Raw genomic sequence first — 25,015 nt, 5'->3', positions numbered from 1 at the left:
GCTGCAGCATTGCAGCTACCAATGAACTTCCCAGTGCATCAGTAGCAAAAAATGCTACTAAAAAGGAAAGACAAAACTATTGTTAAAAATGTGTCAGTCATTAAGGACACATTCTAATTAATGAATGGTAAAACAAAGCAGAGCCCAAAGCTGTATTAAACCTCTACCTAGGTCTGAATTCATGTGTATCCATATCTGATTGCTCATTTGATTTCTGAAAGTGCTCAGTAGAAATCCAGAGTTAATGTGGATAAAACCTCAGGGTAACATCCATTTACTTACACATTAGTATTGTTAAATAAATCCAAGTCAAGTCTACTTTACAATGAAGTGTGCAACAAGCAGAAGAAGTGAAGAACATACATCGTGTTGAGTTCACATTCTTCAAGGTGCAAATTTTGGCTACTCTTGCCCAAATCCTTCTGTTTCTTCAATTGCGAACAACAGCTTTTCCTTCAACTGCTCATAGTTCTTATAGGGTGGAAGGTCTAAGCGATTGAAACTGAAAATAAAGAAAAAACTTAATACTGAAAAATAATTAAACCATCACAAAAAATCCTTTATGAATATGGGTAATTAAATGTTTTGCTGTGTAGATGGATACCTGGATTTATACCCTGTGACAAGCCGACAACCAACATAAATTTATATATTTGTAAGAACAAAAGTTAAGAGTTCAAGCACTTGGGCAGTGATAGTTTTCTAGAAATGCAGTGTACTTGGTAGGAGAAGTTAGTGTAACTTCTTATTTGGTTAACAAGAGTCATCATTCACATCTGAAGCTACCTTTTCCCTAGGGAAGAGCATGAATGTAGCTACTTCACTATCAAGATGGAGTGTCGCAATAACGAAAGATCAATCCCACCCTCTTCAGACAGTACTGTTCGTTACTTTAAATTTTCACTAATACACAAATCCATGGAATTTACAATGCCACAAGAGGTTTTCAGAAGTTCAGCTATTATTCAACACCGAAGTTTATTGGTAGAACTTTGCTTTCACACAGTCTCAACCGTTTAAGTGTATTACCCATTTACTAAAGTCTCCAAGTAGATTGTTGTCAGCAAAACCAGAACAACAGTAATATTCTGATTTGTTACAGACTCACCAGGTATGACTTCTAGGTAACCAGTTTTCCTTTCCAACTTTTTCAATACAAAATTTCTGGGGTCCGTTGCTCCCTGTAACAAATTCAAATGAACAAGTCATAAGTCTAGCTACCTTTGTTATCAGTATGTAATACGTTACAACTGATGTACGAAAGGCTTAAACACCAGACAAGATTACCATTACTCGCATGGAAAAAAGACATCTGTCTTTCACTACGCAACTCTGTCTAGATCAAAGTATGCACATGGTGAAATGCATAAATTTGAAATGATTGTGAAACTCAATACAACAGGTGTAAATGTTCCCTCCATCTCTTTTTCCATCAGAGCTCAACTATATGCAGGACTTACAAAATAGCATTCAATATAAAATTCATTAAAAATGTCCATAAACATATAGCTTGGTTCTTTTAAAAACAATTATCTAGTGCATTAGAGGGATTGTTAATGCATACCCATGAGGTCAGCAAATCCTCCCACTGGTAATCTGCATGTTCCAGTAACAAACTGCAAGAGTCTCATTCTCTTCTCATTATCTATTTCTTTCACAAACTGAAAGATAATAATTGAAATAAACATTTAGGTATAGGTATGACATTTAGATTTTCACATCATCAGCACCCCTAGATTAACAAATTACATGACCATTATGAATAGGAGGTTTAGCAGTAACAATTTATATTTACACACTACAGATCCGTTCAATAATTCTGACCACTGTTTACTAAGCTGTAGCTGTGCTCTGTAACGTCTGTTGGTCCGAGAATAAAACAAAGTCTACAGACCTGCCAGAACCATATTATCTGTCTGCTGGTCCTGGTATAGTGCCGGTAGATGGTATGCCTCTGCCAGTCATTCAAATCAATTTCTTGCATTCCACATAGAAGCACCTTTAGGGGAGAAAGGGGGGAATTAACACCTGAGTACATGTTATGACTTTCCTTCTATGAGTTCCTACACAGCAAAACAGAACATCAACTGCACCCGCACTTAGACGCCTGTGTAGTAAGAGTATACTTGTTTTTAATTTTAAACTTTATCCAAAACTTCTACAACAAAGACTGATGACTGCTCATGAAGTGTACTCAGAGAGGCCACAAAACAACATTCATCTCTGTCATGAAAAATGGAAGAACTGCTTGCATTCAGACATTCAAGCCAGGAAGACTTTATCATCACCCAGCCATAAAATTCTATGCTAGTAACAGAATCACAGACTGGCAGGGGCTGGAGGAGACTTTTGAAGACCATCTAGTCCAACCGCCCTGCCAAAGCAGGGTCACCCAGACGAGGCTGGATAGAAACATGTCCAGGCGGGTTTGGAATGTCTCCAGAGAAGGAGACTCTACAGCCTCTCTGGGCAGCCTGTGCCAGTGCTCTACTACCCTCAAAGGAAAGAAGTCCCTCCTCATGTTCAGACAGAATTTCCGGTGTTCCAGTTTGTGCCTGTTGCCCCTTGTCCTGTCGCTGGGCACCACGGAAGAGAGTCTGGCCCCATCCTCTGGACACCCGCCCTTCAGATATTGATCAGCATTGACGAGATCCCCTCTCAGCCTTCTCTTCTCCAGGCTGAACAGCCCCGGGGCTCTCAGCCCTTCCTCAGCAGAGAGGTGCTCCCGTCCCCTCAGCATCTTTGTAGCCTTCGCTGGACCCTCTCCAGCAGTTCCCTGTCTTTCTTGAACTGGGGAGCCCAGAAAAAGGATGGTTTTGTTTTATGTTTTTATCTTTTTTTAAATTGAACAGATGCTTCAGAAAGTGTAATTTTGAGTGATCAAAACCCTCTAGAACCCGGTCCAGTCTATATGAGATCTACTGGCTTTATCTTCCTTTCTGTCAAGTTACTCATTCTTTGAACACAGACAAATCAAGTTGCTGAGGATTACAAAAGCAATTTGACAAGAAATTTCTACTGGCATAATCTTAGCCCTTGGAAACCCATAAACAGGCTGTGAAGAGGAAAATGAAGGGAAACACACTAATCAAATACTACTCCATAAGGTTTCCCTCTTATGCCCTATCAAACAGAGTTGTCAGCCTCAGTGAGTTCTGCTCTTCAGACGTAATGACTGGAGTTTAAGTATTTTATGTGTAACAACCTGGATCTAGCAGTTGCAAAATCCCTTACCTCCAGTTCCTTGGCATCAAAATACTGCAGATATTGTTGTGGCAGAATTTCATTGAAGCCTTCAAAGAAAGCCTGTGTCTGCTCCTCAACACCTCGGGAAAGTCTCCATTCTGCTACTAGCCTGTAAAAGAAGACACAGAAGGATAATTTAAATGGCCTGTGCTAACCCAAGTTCACATCTTTGTTAGCCTATTTTGAGACGAACTGTAAGGTAAGTTAAAAAAAAATATGGAAAGTCTGGAAAGTTCTGGGGATACGGCATTGTATATTTGATTAGTAACCTTTACTCTGTGCAAACGATTTTGTTTTTTCTTCAAGTTAAAACCCTGTGTTTCCAACCATTCTGCTACGGAAAGTATTTTAGACTCAAAGAGCAGGCAGCATCTATTCACTGATTATATTAATGAGAGCACAGCAGTCCCTAGGTATTTGACGAAAGAAAAAAATGCAGAGCTATATTTGGCTAATATTCTCCCCAGAAATCTCAGTCATTATCCATGAAAAAGGTAAAAACTAGGTCAAGTTGTACTGGTGAAGATAAGTAGGACTGCTAGCTTACCAAGAAACGACTATGTCCATTTGGAAAGTTCCATATTTGTTTCTGTTAATCATGAAACTTTGCTCTGTGGCAGAAACTCCACTCTCCATTAATAAAAGGGTGAAAAGCAGGCAGGAGACCCGAAGAACCTGAACCCAGGGAGAAGCAGATATTATGCTGAATTCAAGCCTAGCCTGTCAGGAGAACTGGAGTCTAAAGGAGAGATGGCTATTTTCTGATTTCAATCCTAGAAACTTTGGGGACTTAAAGCAGGACTCAGAGGAAGACAAAAGAGTATGAGTGAAACTGGAATTCAAACTCTCCCTGGGTTCCTAGAAACTAGGAGAGAATGGTTTTCTGCAGATCCTCCCTATTTTCAACCCCAATATTAATACTTTGCAGAACTGCACAATGCCAGTACGTTTCTTCTGCAAATACTACCTTTTCTGTGAATCACTGAAATGTCTTCAGATTACTCATGCGATGAAAACAAAATCCACTCCCTTCTCCCTCACCCCTTCCCATGACAGAAGCCTTCACAGAACGCATTGTAAGAAAGCGAGGAAAAATCTACTGAGATTCAGTTTATTTTGTGCCTGCAATGTGTCACTTTTTTTTTTTTTGCAAGCACATCCTCAAGATTCTATGTTGAAGTTCACACCTTAAAGCAGAGCTTATGTACTGCTGCACATTGAGGAAGAAGGGGCTATTTCAGCAGTTGACTGTACACATTTTTATTCTTTAATCATTCTTAGGCTCCTTCCCTCTTAACCTATTGCTTTAAAACATTCTGGTACTGAAACCATAATCATTTATGACAACACAACTTATGACATCATGCATAACACTGTCCTGTTACAAATGCTAAGACCTAATTATACTATAAGACCAGTTCAGATAAAACTAGTCACAATCCCAAGTATCATTAAAAAAAAATAAGAATCATCACAAAAGCATCCAAAAGTCTTCTTAAGTTCTGAAAACCCCCAAACGTAAATGGCTGGGTAGAATATCAGCAGGCTATGAAGCAGTATTAATTCCAGTAATAAACACATGCAACAATTTAATTAAATATCTGAAATACCTGACTTTCACATTTGTTGTCATCATGTTCTGCTAAACTTAAATACCTCTCGGAAAAAAAGTGGACCTTCTACTAACTGTGATCTTTGGGAAAAGTGGATTTTAAAGACTTAATTCTCTCAATATTCTTCTTTCAAATATTATATCCAAACAATTGCCACGTGTTGCCAACACCAGCAATTACTCAGAGACAGAATTTCAACAATGCTTCCAATTACATAGTTCGACATTCTTTCCTTGCTAGAACTAAAGAAAGAAAACAGAGGTGATGAGTATTTTAAAATCTTTATTTATTCTTACCTAATGTATTCTTCTTTGTTTTCTTCTGTGACCAGAATGTTGCTACCATTTGGCTTCAAATCATGGCTTTTGATTTCACCTAGAATTTCTTTATCAACAGAGAAAAACATTTCCAAGCCACATTCTTCAATATCATTCTCTCTGTAAGGAAAAAACATGACTTTAAATAACTGTGTTGAGACCTTGTACTCAGTAAGAGATGGGTATGAAGAACCTTAAGAAAAAAAGTTTTGGAGCTAAATAATCAAGATAAGGAAGTGTTCCTTACACAGTAATTATGGTTTTGCAAGAAGTACTGACTCATCTTACCAGTGTGCATACATGAATTGTACTCCTGATCAGAAAGTTTGGATCAGTAGTACCCTTAAATTTACCAACCGCAAGGCTGACAAACTACCTGCAGACTACCATCTGTGGATTGTCTATGGAAAACAGAAGCTTTTCAAATAATGACATTTCTGCCTATTTCATTGCACAATTGCTTCTTCTAACGGGTAATATAAGGACTGTGTTAAAACGCAGCTGTCACTTTATCAGGTAATAGCAGATAAGAAGCAACTAAGAAAGATTTTGCACGCTTAATGAATTATCTTCCACTCCAGTATATTTACGGGTCTATCTTTTAAGCACACTAAAAGCCCTGAGCTCCTGAGTTAGCAACGTACAAATACTCCTGCTAAAGAGGAATTCTCTGAGAAATTTAAACATCAGAAGAATCCGTAGCCAACAAACATCGCTCAAATAAATCCTATTCTCTTCATAGTTAGTAACAGCCAGGAGAATAACAGGTACAGCACTGTAATTTATATGTCGATATGTGTTTCTGTAAAGTGAAGAATCACCTGCATATGCAGAGGTCTTGATGACCGTTTTCCCACCAAAACAAAGTGTAAAATTAAGATATTTGTCCTGAACCACAACACGGAAATGTCTGTCTTGAAACCATCGCTGTGGTTTATCTAGTACCGGGATGCAACAGTGCCTCTGAACTTGATCTTTCCAAAATACATGCTATTGCATGAAAGCTCAGATGAGGAGGGAAGGCGTGATGGGTGATGAAATAAAATCACCCCTTCTTTTTAAAATAAAAGGATACCCACTCTAACTCAGCTTGAGCAGAGAGGTTTGACTCTGTCACCTCTAGAGGTCCTCTTCCAAACTCAATGATTCTGTGAAATTTTCAAAATTGTGGGAATGAGAAAAACGGCCACCTGAGAGAAGTGCCAAGAAATTCAGAACTACTGAAACTTCTTGGAAAGTTATAAAACTTGCCTTTTTGGTGAGGAACAAAATTACGTCCACCCTGACAGACGCGACTTTTCCCCCTACAAATCTGCAGTCATATCCTTAGAGGACAACTTCATCAGCGTTACAGATGAGAGGCTCAACTACACTCAGCTTGAAGCCTGGGCCTCTGTACTTCGAGGGCAATGTGCACCCCTCAGAGGGGTCTGAAGGTTTTTCTCCAGAATTTTTATATCCTGAAGTGTTTTTTCAAAGGGGCAAAGCCTTTCACGACCTCCAACCTAGAAGATTTCTTTATCATTACAGAAATTGCTACTGATATTTGGGTCAGAAAAAGTTCTTGGTAAAGCCGTAGGCTTCCTTATTGCTTTCTTCTATGGTAAAAAAAGAAAAAAAGAAAGAAAAAAAACCCCTAACACTTAATGCAGATTAATAAAAGCATATGTAGTCAGTGCAGCTTTGTCATTTGAAACTGTGATGTACAGAGCAAGAAGTAAGAGCTGTTCTTGACAGTAAGTTTTGAACTTTCTAGTTCCTCACTACAGATGCGGGCTCCTCCTGTCTTTGAGAAAAATCTTTTCTTAGGGACCACTGATATGCAAGAATTCAGTCTTGGAAGTTTCACACCAACAATCCACCGGGTGGTATGTGGCAACACTGCATATTTTGAATTAAAATGAGGGGGGAAAAGTAGACTGCGATTTCCATGACAAGTCCCCATTAATTGCCACAGGCAAGCAGCAAAATATTGACTTCCAGAAGCCTTTATGCTCTCTTTTAGACCGTTGTAAATTACACATGCACCAAAAGAACTATACATAAAATAAATGTAACACACTCAAGCAGCACTGAAAGACCTTACCATTATTGGGTGTTATAAAGAAAATTAATTACTTTGAAATGTGGAAAGTGGCCATCCTGTGCGCACTACACACACAAATGCAAAGGTGCAATTGTGTCCCCAGATAATGGCTTAAAATAACATCTTTTTACTCTAGACTTTCTACAAATTATTAATGGACTGATGCTGTTCATAAGGTAAACATTGTTATATGTGCAATTTGTTCCAATTTATTCAGAAGATAATCAGTAATAGCTTCCTCCATGATTTAATGCAGATTTCTTCCCCATCACTTGCGTTTTTCAGTATCGTATTTGCTTGGTCTCTAAAACTCAGTAAGTCACAGGATGACTGTTGCGTTAAAGGGAGTAATCATTCCACAATGACAAAGTGCTGCTCTTTTAAAGAAAATATACACACATTTTCTGTCTACAAAACAGGTAATAGGATTGCTTAATTGCAGAAATCAGGACTTAACAGCTTTTGAGACCTTTTCTTCTCTTTCAGATCTCAGTTTCATGGCATCATCACTGAAGTAGCAACTATCTTAAGATTTCCTAACAGAATTTTAGCTCACTACACCTTTTCACAGCTCATACATTGAGTACGGAACATGCCACTCTTTGAAAACCAAACCAAAGTTCCTGTCTCAATTTGTAAACATCTCGTAAAGCTGCTTCCCCTCCTCCTCATTATTCAAGATAATGCTTCCAAGGTTCACCACTACAGGAGATTATAATCTTGCCTTTTATATTTATTTCTGCATTTTAAAAAACGATCTATCCCCACACCTTTTATGAATTTCTCAAAGCAATTTTGAAAGTATTCTGGTTTCACATAATTTTTAAGTAAAATGTTTTATCTCTCTATTCACATAAAAAAGACTAATTTTTCTACTAAACTGTTTTTACTACAACAGAAGCAAAAAAAAATTTAACTAAATTTGTCTTGTTATCTTTCCCTTAATTATTTTTTTTTTTTAACTGTTGGGAAAGGAGAATCATCTGTGCTACTGAAATAAATGGTGCACATCAACCGTGGACTACAACATGCTGGAGTCCTCCTATTATAAATTAAGTACAGAATTACAGTACTTTAGATCTAAGGGTTTTTTTTAAAATTATTTCTTAAAATATTTTAAACACGATTCCAAAATAATTACGGTCTACAAATTCCAGATCCTTTTTACTTGCTGCTCTCTGGAAAGGAATCTGCAAAGGAGTGGAGAAGGAAGACTCAAAGAGTATGAGTGTAGAATAGATAAGATGACTGACAATGGAAGGCTACGTGTAGGCATGGTCTTGCATCATTCAGCTTGGAGCACAAAACCAAGGACAACTAGAAAAATGCATCAGCGTTAACTTCTGTAAAGCATTAAATCTTCAATATAAACCTTTAAGTCAAATTTCAGGTAAGGCTAACAGAAGAATTATGTGGTAGTAAATAATAAACTAAATTTGTTAACTTCATGGTATTGTAGCACTAAACTTTTTATGTTTTCTAACTAAATCAGGTACTAGAGAAGAACACTGAGTGGATTTTTACTGATTTCTTTTAATCAGTTACCTGAAAAGTTTCAGTGGAATTTACTCAAGCCATTTTATTCGTAACAGTGTTCAAGACTGCCACCTCTGTACAATGTCTAGCTAGATTTATTAAAAACCAGCAAAAATGGAAGGCAAGATGGTGTGTAGAATATTCAATGAACCAGAAAGGCTTTTGCATTATCAGATTATTATCTAATTATTACCTATTATTTATCTAAAATTACAGTAAAACTCCAGTATTGCTCTGCAATTGATATATTATACTTTCCAGTAGGGTTTTTAGTAATAAATTTACATCCACTTCCTGGCATAGGTGAAAATGAAAAACATTATATTGCTATTTCAAGAACAAAATCAATTCAAACTCACTTTACCCAGATGAGAGAGTTGTAAAACTCTGGGTCAACAGACTCTAAATCCTTGAGTCCTACTGGCTTGTTCAGGATACGTTTATAGAACGGCAGAGAGAAACCAGTGTCAATGAACTTCCCGTGGAACAAAGCCTGAAGAACGTGAAAACAGACAAAATAACACAAAGGATGATTGAATACTTCATATGACAACATTCTGTACTTTGTACCAATGAAATTTGACAGCCAAAGAATTAAACCAACCCAGAATATCATGACAGCTGAATTAACTTATCCTAACACCTGGTAATAGTTTCAACTCAAAAATTAATTGTTCAATTATCCATCTGATGGTACAATATTTATTTATAGGAAAATTACATGAGTACACCTCTTTCTACTCTTGAACCTACCATGGCAATGAATCTTCCAATAAATCGGAAGTATTTCAGATGGTCTGGATTAATATAAGAGGCTGGGTTTATCTGTAAGCAGTAGTTATCCTTCCCTGCGTATTCAAACAGGCAATACATTGGGTTCAAAACTTCATGTGACAATAGAAAGAACCATTCCCTGAAATCACACAAACAAAAACACATTTCAAAATAAATTAAGTTAGAAATTACTTTCCCTCCCTCCTGTTGACTTAGGAACTTTTTGGCACATAGGTAGTCAATGTGACCTCTTCACCAGAAAGTAAGCTAGACCAAACTGACACCAAATTGAAACTAACGCAAATTACGAATTAATACGCAAAGTTACAATGATATACAACTATCAGTGGTTTAGATAACGACCACCCTTATCTAAATGAGCAGATTAAAAGTCTACCACTGATTAAAACGTCAGTGTTTTAGGGAATGCTAATTAATATACACACTTCTCAGTTCCATTCCAGTAAAGACTTTTGACTTGAAAGTAGATCTCTATTCACTTTTTCAATAAACCTCTACCCTGACATTAACGGTTGTGCCAAAGGCTTACTATAGTTCAGTAAACTGCACATCTCTCTTATTACCGAGATGATTAAAGTAATTCCTAATGCGAACTGAAAATAGTTTTACACAGTTTTAAGACACACATACAGCTTAAGGAACTCTCTTCCTCAGACATTCCAAAGAAAGATAAGGAATAAACTTCACTAATATTTTGAAAGCACTGCAGTTTAAGTATCTACTTGGGGGAAGTCTTCACACCAACAACTTGCAGAAAAAATATTATTTGCCATTTCAGTTTAGTTTACCTTGCAACACCTCCATAATCTAAGCCTTCTTCACCAGGGAAAATAACCCATAAACGTCTCCGTAGATCTTGAGGGCTGAAGCTCATTATCTTAGTAAAAGAAAAAGAATCAATTATTTTTAAGAAAACAGCTATAAGCACTGGGTAGACTTACTACTGTTTGCTGTCAAGCAATATAGTATTTCATAATTCAGACCATAAAATGAACTATGAGTACATGAAGTACCTGCTTATGGAATGTTCATGGAATTTGAAGCATTAGTGCAAACCTATTTCCAGAGATTAAAAAGTAAAAGGATGTAAAAGAAAAAGAATTCGGAAATTAAAGACTCGGCATACTTAGGCCAGCAGCCTGTGTATATGACAGAAATCCAGCCAATAAATAATGGGCCCAAAGTGAGTAAATTCAGTGTTTGTTAACGACCGTCATGAATGATATCCCAGTTACAAGTAATGAAGATCAAGGACTCTTGTACAATTACAAGATACGATCAAGGACTCAAAGAAATAAATTAGGAAAAAACAATAACAAACATACATTGTATTTTTTTTTATCGTCCTTAGGACGATAAAAATCTAGCTGGTTGGTTTGTTTGTTTTTTAAAAGTTAGGAAGAATCACAGATGCTAAAGAACTTTACTAATTCTGGTTTTAATACAATGACCAAATTTGTAATTATGCTGATTTGGTCAATTTTTAGAGGTTTACATAAAGAAATTTCACATAACACTTTTGTGTGTCGAAGAACCTTATGTTTTTGTTTGCAATGAGAGGCACAGAATTTGGGTCAAGATTTGCGTTTTAAAATCTCTCTTAAATGTCTGTAGTAATCATCACAGAAAATTTTATAACCCCAACAGAGATACCTGCAAATGCCAAATGATTAACAAGTATAAAAAATTAACTCAGGTCTGTGCAATTATGTCATCTAAATTATTGATAAGGTACCCTGTATTCCTAAGGAAACCCAGGTCTGCTGATGTTTACATAATTACATAATCTATCTCCTGATTCTTTCAGTACAGTATAATTTTTTCACCTCTGTGGTTACCGTAAAAGGAACATGTGCAATTTTAGAAATAAGGCTGTAGCAAACTTTCAGTTACAGGATTTGTTTTGCCCCCTTCTAACACCTTTTATTTAAAGATATCACTGTTCCACAGCACCACTGTTCCACTAACTGCACGATCTGCTGCTGCTGCTAAGGCAGTTTACAGTAATTTGAGCAAGAAAGCATTAATGCTTATTGAAGAGTATATTTGTCTCAAAACATACTATTCTATTTGTTCAAATTTCCTGGGTTGACACATCTGCGATAACTCCTACAAGAAATGAAGCCTGAAGATATATAGGAAGATAAAAAAAAAAAATCACCTAGGGATGGAGGAAGCAAAAAGTTCCTATCTTCTTAGATAAGGTCCGCATTTTCCTAAGTTACTTTTAAGTTAGAAAATACAGAAGTGGCCAAGACGAGTATCTGCCAACAGGAATTGTTCCATACACTTCCAAGCCTGTTTCTGTGTATCTTATTAGATTGACAAAGAGCTGCTGTGGCTTCAAAGCAATGGGAGTGATGTATTGCCACAACAAACATTCAAAAAGCAAAAGTAAAATTCAAAAGCACTTGAAAATATTGTATAGGAACAAATTTTAACAGTCGTTTAGGTCTACAGATATTAACAAGCATTTTGCTACTAATAATTTAAATAGAATTAATAATTTTTGTTTTCTTTTACTTACTCATTTAAAGCCCCGTAACACCCAGACTAAGAGCAACTTAATATATTTTGGTACATAGCCCACGCTTATATAACACACTGTTAGGAAAAATGTGCCAACGAATGTAAGCACAACATGAAAACTTCCTGAGAAAGGGGAGCTGCTCTGCCATAGCACTACCCTCAAAATCTACTCTGGTTTTAAAGAATTCTAAGGAAAAATAATAAAAAAAAAAATCTCCTTTTCTGTCAGGTGAATCAGTCTCCAGAGCCAGAACTTCACATTTTAGCATGATCTTTTAATATATAAGTATGAATGCATCCCAACTATTAAACTAGTATTTTTTGTTAGTCTCACTTAAAATATCATCAGCAAGGTGTCAAAGGATCAAAAATGACATGTGACAATAAATTTAATCAACTCAACTTTTCATGCCCACTACTAACATGTTTTAATACAATACCTGTTGAAATGAGTCTTCAAATAATGTTTTTCTGCTCACTGTAATCTTTATGTGTTGTGGCAGTGCCAGTTGCTGAAATGAAATTTTTTAGAGGTACAATCACTTAAAGTTTCTAATACTGAGTTTGGACTGTTATTTATTGTATATATTGTTTTAAGAGCTACGGTTGAATTTCACTAATACATATAAAACAAATCCAGTAATCAAGACACCTGCATTGTAATTTACTCAAGAACAAAACGCTTCCAGTATTGGTATCTACAGTGAGGTATACATGCCTCCAGAACCTGCTTAGAACAGGTTCAAATACTGTACTCTTACCAGACATTGGAAATAGTTAAGATCAGTAACATATTCTAAGTCAGCAAGGCTTTCTGCTCCAGGATTTAATAAAAAATTAGAAAATTTAGATTATTCTGCACTAAATTCAAAGTGAGAAATTAGGCTAGTCTTTCTTCTATTTTTCAAAGGATAAGTCATTGACTGTGGAAGACTAGGACATTTAAACCTAAGACTTTTTCCTAAACACCAAGTTACTTACTCTTTTGATATACATAATGCTTAGAGGACCAGGACCGACAGGCTAGAATTTGATACTGTGTTAGAGCATGCTAACGTGCAGCACAGTGTGTTCTTCAATGTTTAGACATGCATGTTCTTTGTCAAGCGCCCTGCGTTTTCTTCCAGAAGTATGCATTTGAGCAGAAAGTAGATCTTGTAATAACTATAAAAATGCTGTGCCTCCATATATTCCTTGATGTATTCCTCAATGTTTTCCTCTATTCTAAAAAGTTTTAAAGCCACAGCTTACCTAGGTTTAAAGCTTACGTGAGTTTGTAAAAGTCCTGTATTTACTCCCTCCTAATTTAACTCACCTTTAACCTTAAAGTAGTTTGATTACCTTTACTTGCAAGGCATCAAAGCACATAAGCAAAAGCCAAAAATGCAAACAAATACTCCCAAGAAATGAATCCGTACCTGACACCAGAATCTGAAATAATGGACCTTTGCCTTGAAATCACGCACATAAGCTATCTGGGGTCCATTGTCTCTGGAACCAAAAGGAGAGGAAAAAAATGACATTCAAAAGTGGTTTTATAATTCAAGTAAAAGCCTGCAAATGTACTAGTTACCTAGTTGAATGGTTCAGTTGGCTATCTAGTTGGAAGACTCTTATTCACATTTTTTTATTTTGGGGTGTAATTTTCTTGTTTTTAAACAAACAAAAAAAATCTTCCTTTGTAAACTGTGGGATGCATACACAGTACTTTTAAAACAGCATCTGATTATTAACTGTAAAAAAGATTCTAACAATAAGGATGGGATGACATTCAGTCAATAAAGTTGGGAGTTAAATTCTCGTTTTAACTCCAATCTGGTTGCTCAAAATCAGGGCAAGAGGGTCGAGTGTACTTTTAAAAAGGAAGACTAATAACTTGTAGGAAGGAATCTGATCATCAACAATACTGACGAAGCTCCTCCATTACCCTCAAATCTTATCTACTCCTTAGCAAGCAGGACTCTGAAGTGTTCAAAACACTGCCTTCTTCAGGGACAGTTATCAGTGGATGGAAAAAACAGAAAATTAAGGAGCATTATTACATGTAAAACTTTCTGCATAAAAAAACACATATAAAGAGGAAAAAAAAAACTTTCAAAAATGATAGGTGCTAAACTTCACTTTGAACACTTCGTATACTGTTAAAAACACTTACAGAGCAGACTTGCCCGTGCGCGGATCTATATATGTTGTGGTTCTTCTATTGTGATCCACAAAATATGGAATACCATCCACGGTAAATCGCATTTCCCAGCCCTCTGGTAAGGGTTTCTCATTTAATTGCCTATGGATACAAGAAAATATATGGTAACTGATCAACTTAACACGTTAAGTCGATTGAACAATACCTGAGAGAGTAAAAATTTTGGCAGATCAAGAAAAACTATGGATTGAGAAACTTTCCATTCAATATGAGAAGTGTGGCCAGCAGGTCAAAGGAAGTGATTCTGCCCCTCCACTCTCGTGAGACCCCACCTGGAGTACTGCCTCCAGCTCTGGAGCCCCCAACATAAGAAGGACATGGAGCTGTTGGAGCGGGTCCAGAGGAGGCCACGGAGATGATGCGAGGGCTGGAGCCCCTCTGTCGTGAGGAGAGGCTGAGACAGTTGGGGTTCTTCAGCCTGGAGAAGAGGAGGCTGCGGGGAGACATTTTAGCAGCTTTCCAGTCCCTAAAGGGGCTACAGGAGAGCTGGGGAGGGACTTTTTACAAAGGCATGTAGTGATAGGATGAGGGGGAATGGCTTCAAACTGGAAGAGGGGAGATTTATATTAGGAAGGAATTCTCTCCTGTGAGGGCAGTGATCCCCTGGGGCAGGTTGCCCCGAGAAGCTGTGGCTGCCCCATCCCTGGAGGTGTTCAAGGCCAGGTTGGACGGGGCTTGGAGCAACCTGGGCTGGGGGGAGGTGTCCCTGCCCAGGGCAGGGGGTGGCACTGGATGATCTTCAAGGTCCCTTCCAACCTAAACCATTCTATGATTCTATGATATTTATTCGGCCTTTTTTCCCCTCTTAAATTTTCATGTCATCTCTCAATTAGACCGTTTAAACTAACATTAGCTCATTTGGTTGCACTACCTGGAATAACAGCAAATAGAAACTTAAAAAGAAGAATGCAAGCAACGTTAATCAGTGTTTCCTTCACTTAATAGATTTTTATCTTCTAACTATTAGGTTTTTACTTGAAAGCTGACATAATTTTAATAAGTAGCTTTTGGTACCTCATGTATAATCACAACAGCCAAAAACTTAAGAGTTTCAGAATGACAAAAATAAAAGCAAATACTGATCTTCTATAATTTTTCAACAACTTCTAACTCAATTTTGGTATAAATAAAAATAGATCTTGATATATTTGGAAGACCTGAGTAGTATCATCCCAAAGTGCTCTCAGAGTGACTTCCCTCCGCAGAACTACCCTGTAGCACTATTCCTGCCTGTGAAGCCAGCACATTTGGTTGTTGGGTTGAATGAAGAGTAACAGTGTTCTCCACACAGTCAGCTCCTGAGATGTGACTGGGATGCTAAAGTTGCCATCTCTGGCTGCAGCTATTACCCCTCCACACATACCTGGCTATGCCACTCCCCCTCCTCTTATTCCTCTACAGAGGACAGATCAAGTTGCTTCACCAAATGGAAATTTTCAGCTCAAACTGGAGGAGTTGGGATTAAACACCCTTCACCCTCTATTTCCTGCCTACCTTCCCTACCTCAAAGAGTCAGAGTGACCAGAGCCCGAAATAAACACTACTCCATTACTTTCAGCAGTGCCTCAAGTTCTCTTCCTGTCTCTCTTTTTCTTTTTTTAAAAGGTGTGAGGAAGGGTGCTGCAGTTTTTCAAGTTGGTCTTCTTTCTTTCTCTTAGCTATTGACTGTCTAGGAAATAATCAGATTCTTATTCAGGATCATCTGCACTATCTCACCACCGTATGAAAGAAATCCATCCCTCCCCCAGTGATACAGATGTTCAGACATGTGAGTCTTATTTATAAAAAGAGCGGGAACTGTTCTGGGGAATTAACTTATTGCTGTTGACCAAGACTTTCCTGGTAATTGTATTGTTACTAAGTAATATTTTTGAACAGTTTCCCTTTTGGCTAGTACCTTTTGAAATTGTAACGGGCTGTCTGAAGTTTGTGTAGGACAGTCTGTGTTTCAGCTGTGGGCAGCATTTCCTAGTTTGCAGTCTCACTACTTTGTTAACATTTTTGTTCCAGACTTACATGAAGCTGCAATTAATTTCTTACCCTTGACTCCTGGGATCTTCCCACTGAGTGATCCGTGTGTTATGATTGACAAAATACACTCTGCCATTGCTGTCAGTTCTCTTTTCTGAAAAGATGCAAAAGGAAAAAAAATTCAGTACCTGCTCAATGTATCACTGAGACTACATCAAATAAAATAAATAAAATCAATCAACAGACCCTGCCACAGCCTCTACTGTCTTCAGGTTTCTCTGTACCTCCTTTGACTCAACAGCTTTTCATTTTCAGTGACATTATTCCTTAACAGGTTACTCACAAACAGGAACCTGTCTTAATACCACTGACTGCTAATAATCATGAGGAACTATCCTCTGTGAAAAGCTGCACTTAATAGCGTTCATAGGTAAAATCTTTGTATCTCATTTCTTACCCTGACAAGTTTGGCTGTCTCTACCTGCACCGCTTATACCAACAATCCCGATTGGGCATCATAACAACAGCATGAACACTTGCACGAGGGAAGTAGCTCATCACAGGAGATTCACCTTTGTTACATCTATTGGCCCACTGCTCACACTTTTTTAAAAGGTTTTTCACTATTTTTGCAAGTTAAAAATTTATATGGATTAAAATATTGATGAAGTTGAAATTTCTATCTTAAGATCCTTTACTATGCTATATATTTTTCAGTGGTAGGAAAATTATTTGGAAGAAAGAAAAAATGTAAGCCGTTTTCACCACAGAACTTCCAGCTGATTACTGTGACGTACCTTACAAGCAATATAGACAGTAAACACAAAATAGGTACCAGATGTATACACAAGTATCAATAAAGTACAAGGGCTCCATATTCAAATTATGAGCAGGGAATAAAAAGCGATCAATGCAGGTTCCAAGAAAATACATTTCTGTGTTCTCTCAGATAGTTTAGTGCATGCCCAGGATTGAACAAAGCTCACGATAAGTGCCCTGGCTTGGGCTTCCGTGCTATTCTGCAGCTCTTTATGCAGTTTTTATTTAGTGTTGGAAAAGAAGTACAGAATACAAATTATAAGAACAGGCCAAAATACTACTACCATAGGTAAAATGCTTCAGTTTACAAGAGAAGTCTGGAAGTAGACACTTGTCTATGATAGCAGAATTCAACATGATGTGGAAACTCAGTTTTTTTGTTTCCTGGACAACGCCAGCCTAAAGAACTTTCTTTGAAATGTTATAGATATAATGCAATAACGCACAAGTGTGGGGAACAAAAATTTTATGGCATGAAATCACATCAACACCAGAACTAAAAATCCCAACAGTCATGTCTGAAAAACAGACGAGCCAAAACCCCAGGTCTAACTGCCAAACAATTACTTGCTTTAAAAATACACAATTCTGAGAACTTTGCCTATGTATCATGAAATTTGAATTCTTGTATCTGCTTGACAGTCACACCAGAAATTAGTTTTACACTTACACTTTTGTACACCACCCCAGTTATATTAATTGTAAATTATTAACCCTGTAAAGTACAAAACCAAAATTATTCCAGAGAGGGGGCAAGCCAAAAACTGGTTAGTTGTCATTATTAAAAAAACATTCATTTTCAGATGAACAAAACTCTCCAAGAGATGGCTTGGAGAGGGAATTTGGCAGTCTGATTTAGAGGGGATTTGGAGTCTGATTTGGCAGGAACGGGATCCTGGGGGGGAATCCTACCCAATGTAAGTGCTAAAGAGGATGACTGTGAAAGAAGCTATTATGATAGTTAAAGGGAGTAAACCAGAATACTTTGTAGTTTCTAATCTACTTTGAAACCGCACATCCTTGTCAGAACTCTGTTTTAACAGCACATTTGATTAGATTTAATTTTAAAAGATTTTTGATCCAGATTTTCATTTTAAAAAACTAGCCTAGAACAGCTGACAAAATAATTTGGCAGGAGTATGCTTTAATGTTTAATTATATTGCCTTACAAAACACTTTCAAGTCAGTCTTACCCCATCCATGTGGCAGAGGGCCAAGAGGATCAAACTCTTTGTTCTGTGTGGATGAGAAGTCCTGGTTCTGCAAGTCACACAAACAAATGGTGCATTAATGACTAGTCATTTGCTTTCCAGATGCTCTACCATAGCCATCATGGATTATTGAAGTAAATGCATTTTTGTTAATGTTACATATAAGCAAAGATGCCAACAATTTATTTTTCTCCACAGAGAAGGCCTATTTTACAGACCTTGGCATGCTTAATTAACTACAGTGCCAAGAAAATAATTATTCTTTGTATAGTGTCCCTGCCTACGCAGACGGGAAATTAGTACAGCAACACCCAAAACAACCAGAAAGCAAACCACTTCATTCCCGCATTCAGTACAGTTCTCCCTACCACCATTTATGAAGTCCATTTTTATTGTCTACACATACAGCAAATTCAGAACCTACACCATTCTTGATAAACTAGCGGCATGAGTTGGAGCCTACTATTCAGAGGTAAAGAATGGATTTAAAATTCCGGAAGGATTATTTTCAATTTCCCTGCTTTCGTAACATTCATTTTGCATATTTCATTTTACCCAAAGCAGAAATGTATGTTCTGTGAGCTTGCTTGCCTTCCAGGCCTTTGGCCAAGCCAATACCAGACACAATACAAATAAACCAGCTTATTACTAAGCTGTAGTTTGTTTTGAAGCAGTGACTTTTATCAATACTGTACACAAATTTTATCAAAGAACACCACAGCTGACAAATAAAAAAACCCCATTACACCGCATGTGCTGCCTGCAGTCGTTGCAAGAGCGTGAACTAAGGTTACCAATTATTACTGCCTGCCATGCTACACGCACAAAGATACTATAGTATCATAAAGAATAAACCATAACAAAGTGTAGTATCTTTATGGGGAAGAGTGACCCACAAGCATGCCCAAAACCCAAATACATACATACTTTCAATATGCAGAAGAGACTAATGAATTGAAAACCTGAAAGAGAGACCTCTCTTGCTTAACCTTTATAGTCATCAACATATTCCTTACCCCGTATATAAACCTCTGATTAAATTGCTGCATGGCTCCTTGAAGCTGACTGCGCTGAAGCTGCCACTGCTCATAATTTCGTACAGACTCTAGCGTTGGTCTCTGCCACGTCGTTGTTCTAGTGAAGTGGTCAACATAGTAAATTCTCCCCATGTTGTCAACTCGTCGCTCCCAGCTTTTAAAAAAATTACAAGCAACAGTTCTCAATAGCAGACAATTTTAAGGGCTCAGAAGCACTTTTAGGCAAAGAGGCATTATGTTGGTAGTGGCTATAAAGCACAGGCTCATCAGCAGACATTTTTTTCTCCTTTTACCCTCAACTAAAACTACGTAAGAACTAAAATGGTTTGAGGAGAATCACTTTTACTTTGTTGCATACGATAGCAAGTCAGACTCACTCCATTTACTGTACTTTCAGGATTTTTTGAAATAGTTTAAGAGATACACAAACCACTGTCATCACTATACTGTCATCACCACATTTATCCCACCCAACCCATAAGACAATAGACAGCAAAACCCCTGACAGTTTGGGATGAACAACACAAGATTTCCTCACACTCAAATTTAGCAGAAAAAAAAGGTGTGGGCATTGGGGTTTGGGTTGTTATTTTTTGTTTTGTTTTGTTTTTTAATATTTTCAGTTCATATAGAATCAGTATTATTTGCAGTACTTGAGTGAAAACACTACCATTCTAAGTTTAATACACTAGTCAAACAGTGCAAAATACATTGAGTACAACAGGTGGGTTCCCTTCATGAGACCATCTGCCAGTTTTTCTTCTTTAATATCCAGTTCTCTTTACTATCCCATGTTTTCACTTTGCAATTCTGTAGATCGTGTGAACCACTTGAGTACAAACAAAGTGCAACAGAATAATTCTTATGTTTTTCTTACGTTTTTTAAAAAATAAGAAACAGAACAAATGTGAACACTGCTTCCATGGAGAGACTAACACCACTGGCTGTTCTGATGCTAACAGCTGGAAAAACCTAATAACCAAAGCTGGTTTATAAGAGCACAGTAAATTAGCAGCTGGGAACCCTGAGAGAAGATCAAAGGACTGCAAACAGTAACCTCGGGATAAAGAGCCAACCAAGGGCATTCATACTCAAGCTGATCGTTACCTCAATCTCAAAATACTTTTCTGTGGTTCTGGTTCTCTTTTACAGTTGGGGGTGTCTACAGTCTTTAACTTAAATCTGTTTCTCTGTACGGATGCACTTGCTTCATCTTTGACAGGAAATTCAGATTCTGTTATTTTTGACATTCAACTCTTTTCCATACTATGCATTTTTGCAGAACTCCTTGGAGACAATTTGGTGCAACTGTTTGCACCAAATGGGTTCACGTTTCTATTTACAAACATACTTTCTAGCTTTAGTAAATTGTCAGTCAATCAGTTTCTGAAAACTCCAGACATATCCTGGCTCACCTTGGAGGAAGAGGCTCTGGCCGATCCCACGTTGTTCTTTTTTCAACATGATCTACATAGTATACTCGACCATGTTGGTCTACTCTTTGCTCCCAACTGAAAATAAAACAATACTTTTATCTTCCTCCAGATCAAACTACTACAAACATTCATCTACAGTACAAAGATGAGAAATGTTTGTTTTCATAAATGCTTACTTCTAAATAAAATTCTTGAAACTAACACTTGGTTCATGAGATGCACCAAAACGTTGTACAATATACAGTGGTACAATGCTCATATTAGCACTAATTCTATGTCAACTAGAAAACAAAGTGCTCTACACGATCACCTTCCACTTTCTGGGAAACTGAAGCTAAAATTCACACCTACACATACAATTTTAGCAAGCAATGAAGCAAAGTTTTGTATTCAAGTATATCAATAAGCTGTTGAACAGAATCATCTGTAGAGCATAATCCCCCTTTAAAGTAACATTAATTCAATTTAAATCCTCAAAATATGCAAATTTTCCACCAATCATGTATATACAAGGTTCATCATAAGGCCACTGGTCACATATTTTCTGCATATGCAGCATTTGGGATGCTGACTTAGCCCTGTATTTGCATCAAATGTAACATTGTAGGGGAAAAAAGCATGCTAATCTGCCATTTCTGTCAAAAACAAAATGGTAAAGCAACAACTGATGGTTTCAAGACTGATTTTATATTTCAGTTATCCTGTGAGCAAGCGAGGTAATTCAGACCTCTCCTACCTTTTGGTTCAACTGCCAGCAAATTATGGCAGATATTTCATCAATTACACCGTTCACATTGAGTAAGGGAAAGCAAAAGCTTCCCAAAGAGTCCAGAAACAACAACAACTTTTTTTTTTTTTAAGTTTAGATTCTAAATGCCTCTTTGAGGCAACAGACCAACCATCTGGCAAATTCTACATGTGCTTGAAACACAACAGTGTGCTCATGCTGCTCCCAGGAGCTGCAGTACAAAGTGCAACACTTCAGGACATACAGCAGATTGTGTACTGCAATAGCAGCTTTTCTTCTACTTATCTATATGGTATTTTACTACCTGGCTCCATTGTAATTTGAAAGCAGCAAGCTGTCATGCTATTTAAAACTTTTATGTTTCATGGACATGGGAATGTGTAAGTATCAAAAATATCTGAAAAATTAATTCTTTTCTTGAATAAACCATGCTTGAAGGTTACCAGACAAAACAGTTATGAAAACCTCCAAATTAATATCGGGGGGGATTTCTGTTATGCAGCAAAAGACAGATGTTATGAATGCTTTGTTATACCTACTGTAAGTAAAATAAAGTAAAACCAGAAATGTCAGCACAAAAAAAATAAAATTAAAAAAAATAATCATTAAACTCATACCCAGGTGGAAGAGGACCTTGACTGACTGTAGTAAGTGTCTGAGGTGGAGGATTTACTGGCTGGACTTGTCTGGATACCGGAGGTGTGGTGAGCGCAGCAGTGGCAGGAGCTGTTGTTGCGGCTGCTGCCCCCTCGGGGCTCTGTTCTGAAGACGGATTTGCAGCGGCACCCGCCAGTGAGCCTGCACTGGCCCCGTCATTTTCTGTGGGTGTGGATGAAGGACCATTTACACTTGCTATGATGTCAGAGATATCAAAGACAGAAGGAAAAAAAAAAAAGCCTTTAACTGATATTTATCACCAATCTATTTTAGGAGTTGGCAATCTCAAAAGTAAACAGGCAAGAACTGGTATTCCAAAGTGCACGCATCCAGCCACTTTTTACAGCTTACACAAGAACTAAAAAGCACTTTTGTTTCACTTCATAAAAATGCTTTAATCCAAGAACCGCCATCAACAGCACAATTTTGATATTTCTGATAAAATAAATCATATTTACCAAAGCAAGTTGTCTGCATTCTGTAAACACTAAATGATTATAAACAACCCCCCTACTTTCTTGCATTGGAAAGTTAATTATTTTCCATTTATTATTTGGAATATTAATTTAAAAGATAATAAATAAGCATAAAATTTTCAAGAAGAGATCTGACTTTGCATGGAAATAAATTATCGGAATGGGAGGGGAATACATACATTTTTTAAACATTTTCAGTTTTTTCTGAATGCTATTTGGTGGGTAGGATTAAAAGTTGTATACAAGTCAGGTTTTATTACTGAACTACACTGGATTAATCTTTTAAAGTAATTACCGTATCACAGTTTCCCATCCAGACTCAGCACTTATTGATCGTAATAATGAGACTACTGAAACAGATTGCAGTGTATGAGGATAAAGGAGGTTTTTAAGTAATCAGATAAAATAAAATAAAACAAAAATCTATCCATTTCAGGCAAAAGTGTAGTGAATGTTTTAAGTGGTTCTATTTCACAGAATTTAGCTACACCAGTAGAAACAAATAACTAGCATTTCAAACCCCAATATTATCAACTTGAGACAGTTCTGTGATTCCTTCAGCAGATTTCATCTCAAGCCCCAGTCTCAGTGAAGTCCTAGTGCAGCAGTAGCATTCAGTTGTGTTCTTTTGGGCCCAGTTTCACTACATGTAGCAGTATTGCTGCAAGCATTACTTAGCAGACACGGAAGCAAGAAATTTCTAATAATAGGAACAATGATTAAACAACAGGTACTGAACGACTGAATGCAACTGAAGTAATAGTCCTTCAGAAGTTATCTGCCAAAGAATTAACCGTGAAAAAATGTAGTTAAAATATCAGTGTCAGAAACAGCTACGTTCATTGAAAGAGTGTGCAGCTGTGGAATGAACGCCTGGCCCTAGAGTACGCACCAGCTACTGAAGTGGGTCTGCGGGGAGTGGGTGGAGGTGGTCTCGAAGGCCTGGGAGGTCTAGCAGGTTTGCAGTTTCCATTTGTGAGTAATGGAGAATCACTGCCATTAACAGTCTTGTTTTCACTGGGAGCAGCATCTTCACAGCTTTCAATGCCATTTGAGTTAGTCCTTTTGCAGGAAAAGACAGAAAGAAGAACTGTTCTAATACTGTACGGATGACATTAAATTTTACGGAAGACACTAGAATGTAATAGTTATGACTAGGTGAGATTCTTATATTCATAATAAACTCTTAGTATGTTTAGAGAGATGTATAGAGTTTTAGAATTATCTCTTGAGGTATACAAAACCCCAAGAAACTGATGAAAAGGTTGTGAACTATCCATCACTGAAATCTCCTCTTTAACTTCCCAGCTCGACACACCTGCCTTTAGGCCCAGGCTCTGGATTTTGCTGCTCAGCGCTTTCCACCCATGAATTCCACTTGTCTCTAATGAGATGGGACGCTGACTAAGACCTGAGAACAGCCTGTGTGCATTTGCTCCACAGAATGCTTCAAATTTTTAGAAAACACCAATAGAGACATTTTTAGAAATATCCCAAACTTCCCGTTAAACTCAATTCTGGAAAGGTCTGGAGAATTTAGGGCTAAGCATTAAACTTTTGACCAACAGCTATGACTATAAGCTTCTCAACTTTACAAGGATTAAGAAACTAAATAGCAGTACTCACCTATTCCGTACTGTTCAGTTATACCTAGCAGTGTATTAGTCTGATATATCTGTAGCTCCTTAAGCAGAGTTACAGGTATCTACACGTGCAGTTCTGAAGCATTTTATTTTCAGAATATGTTGAGCAAAATAAAAAGATTGTCAACTAAAATTCTAGCCAATTGGCAGGTTAAGTACTTAGGCCATCAGTAATACAACCATAGGATATGGTTTCAGCCCAGTACCTCTAAAACTACAGTGCTTTACATGTACAGAAAATAAAACCCGGTAGGTAAGCCTAAGTAAATAAGTCATAGAGGACGAAGTAGAATCATGTACATTTGACCACAGTATCATTGTCAAACACGCTTTTGCTCTATACCAGGTGGTGGTGCACATAATTCACACCATACTGCACGAACCGCTAAGTAAATGGTTATGAAAGTGTGTACAAATCAGTAGTGATCTGAAGGTTGTAAGAGCTATAGCCTAGGTTCTCCTCAGCCCCAGAAAGCCTACTGATGTTGTCTGAACATTAAAGTCAAAAGTGTAACTTCTTATCTTTAGTGTATTTGACCAGTTGGCTTAAGGTATAACAATGCATATCAAAACATTATTCTACATGTAACAGTAACCACTGCTAGGTATGTTCCAGGTCATTTACATGATCCTCAAAATGGACCTTTAATGACCACCAAAACCCCCACTGGTTGGTACTAAAACCAAAGCAG

The 25,015-nt window shown here is 37.4% G+C and overlaps 1 protein-coding gene across 2 annotated transcripts in view; it reads right to left on the bottom strand.

The window, feature by feature from the left end:
- Positions 1–353: 353 nt before the first annotated feature.
- Positions 354–25,015, bottom strand: part of ITCH (itchy E3 ubiquitin protein ligase) — a 34,733-nt gene continuing 10,071 nt past the window's right edge. The window contains exons 6-23 of one of the 2 annotated variants that reach the window (XM_009892100.1): positions 23,573–23,742; positions 22,165–22,399; positions 20,779–20,874; positions 19,343–19,517; positions 18,309–18,375; positions 16,366–16,450; positions 14,278–14,406; positions 13,541–13,613; positions 12,563–12,634; positions 10,382–10,470; positions 9,552–9,711; positions 9,158–9,291; positions 5,156–5,296; positions 3,235–3,355; positions 1,895–1,999; positions 1,565–1,661; positions 1,109–1,181; positions 354–502 (exon numbers count right to left, since the gene is read on the bottom strand). In XM_009892100.1, coding sequence (XP_009890402.1) covers positions 403–502; positions 1,109–1,181; positions 1,565–1,661; positions 1,895–1,999; positions 3,235–3,355; positions 5,156–5,296; positions 9,158–9,291; positions 9,552–9,711; positions 10,382–10,470; positions 12,563–12,634; positions 13,541–13,613; positions 14,278–14,406; positions 16,366–16,450; positions 18,309–18,375; positions 19,343–19,517; positions 20,779–20,874; positions 22,165–22,399; positions 23,573–23,742 — 2,122 coding nt within the window. In that variant the 3' untranslated portion in view covers positions 354–402. The remainder of the gene's footprint in view (positions 503–1,108; positions 1,182–1,564; positions 1,662–1,894; positions 2,000–3,234; positions 3,356–5,155; positions 5,297–9,157; positions 9,292–9,551; positions 9,712–10,381; positions 10,471–12,562; positions 12,635–13,540; positions 13,614–14,277; positions 14,407–16,365; positions 16,451–18,308; positions 18,376–19,342; positions 19,518–20,778; positions 20,875–22,164; positions 22,400–23,572; positions 23,743–25,015) is intronic. The other variant, XM_009892101.1, reaches the window with a different exon arrangement.

This window comes from Charadrius vociferus, unplaced genomic scaffold, assembly GCF_000708025.1.
Source record: "Charadrius vociferus isolate BGI_N301 unplaced genomic scaffold, ASM70802v2 scaffold409, whole genome shotgun sequence".
Taxonomy (NCBI): domain Eukaryota; kingdom Metazoa; phylum Chordata; class Aves; order Charadriiformes; family Charadriidae; genus Charadrius; species Charadrius vociferus.
The sequence above is the reverse complement of the archived record's forward strand: the minus strand, read 5'-3'. Positions and strand labels throughout refer to the sequence as shown.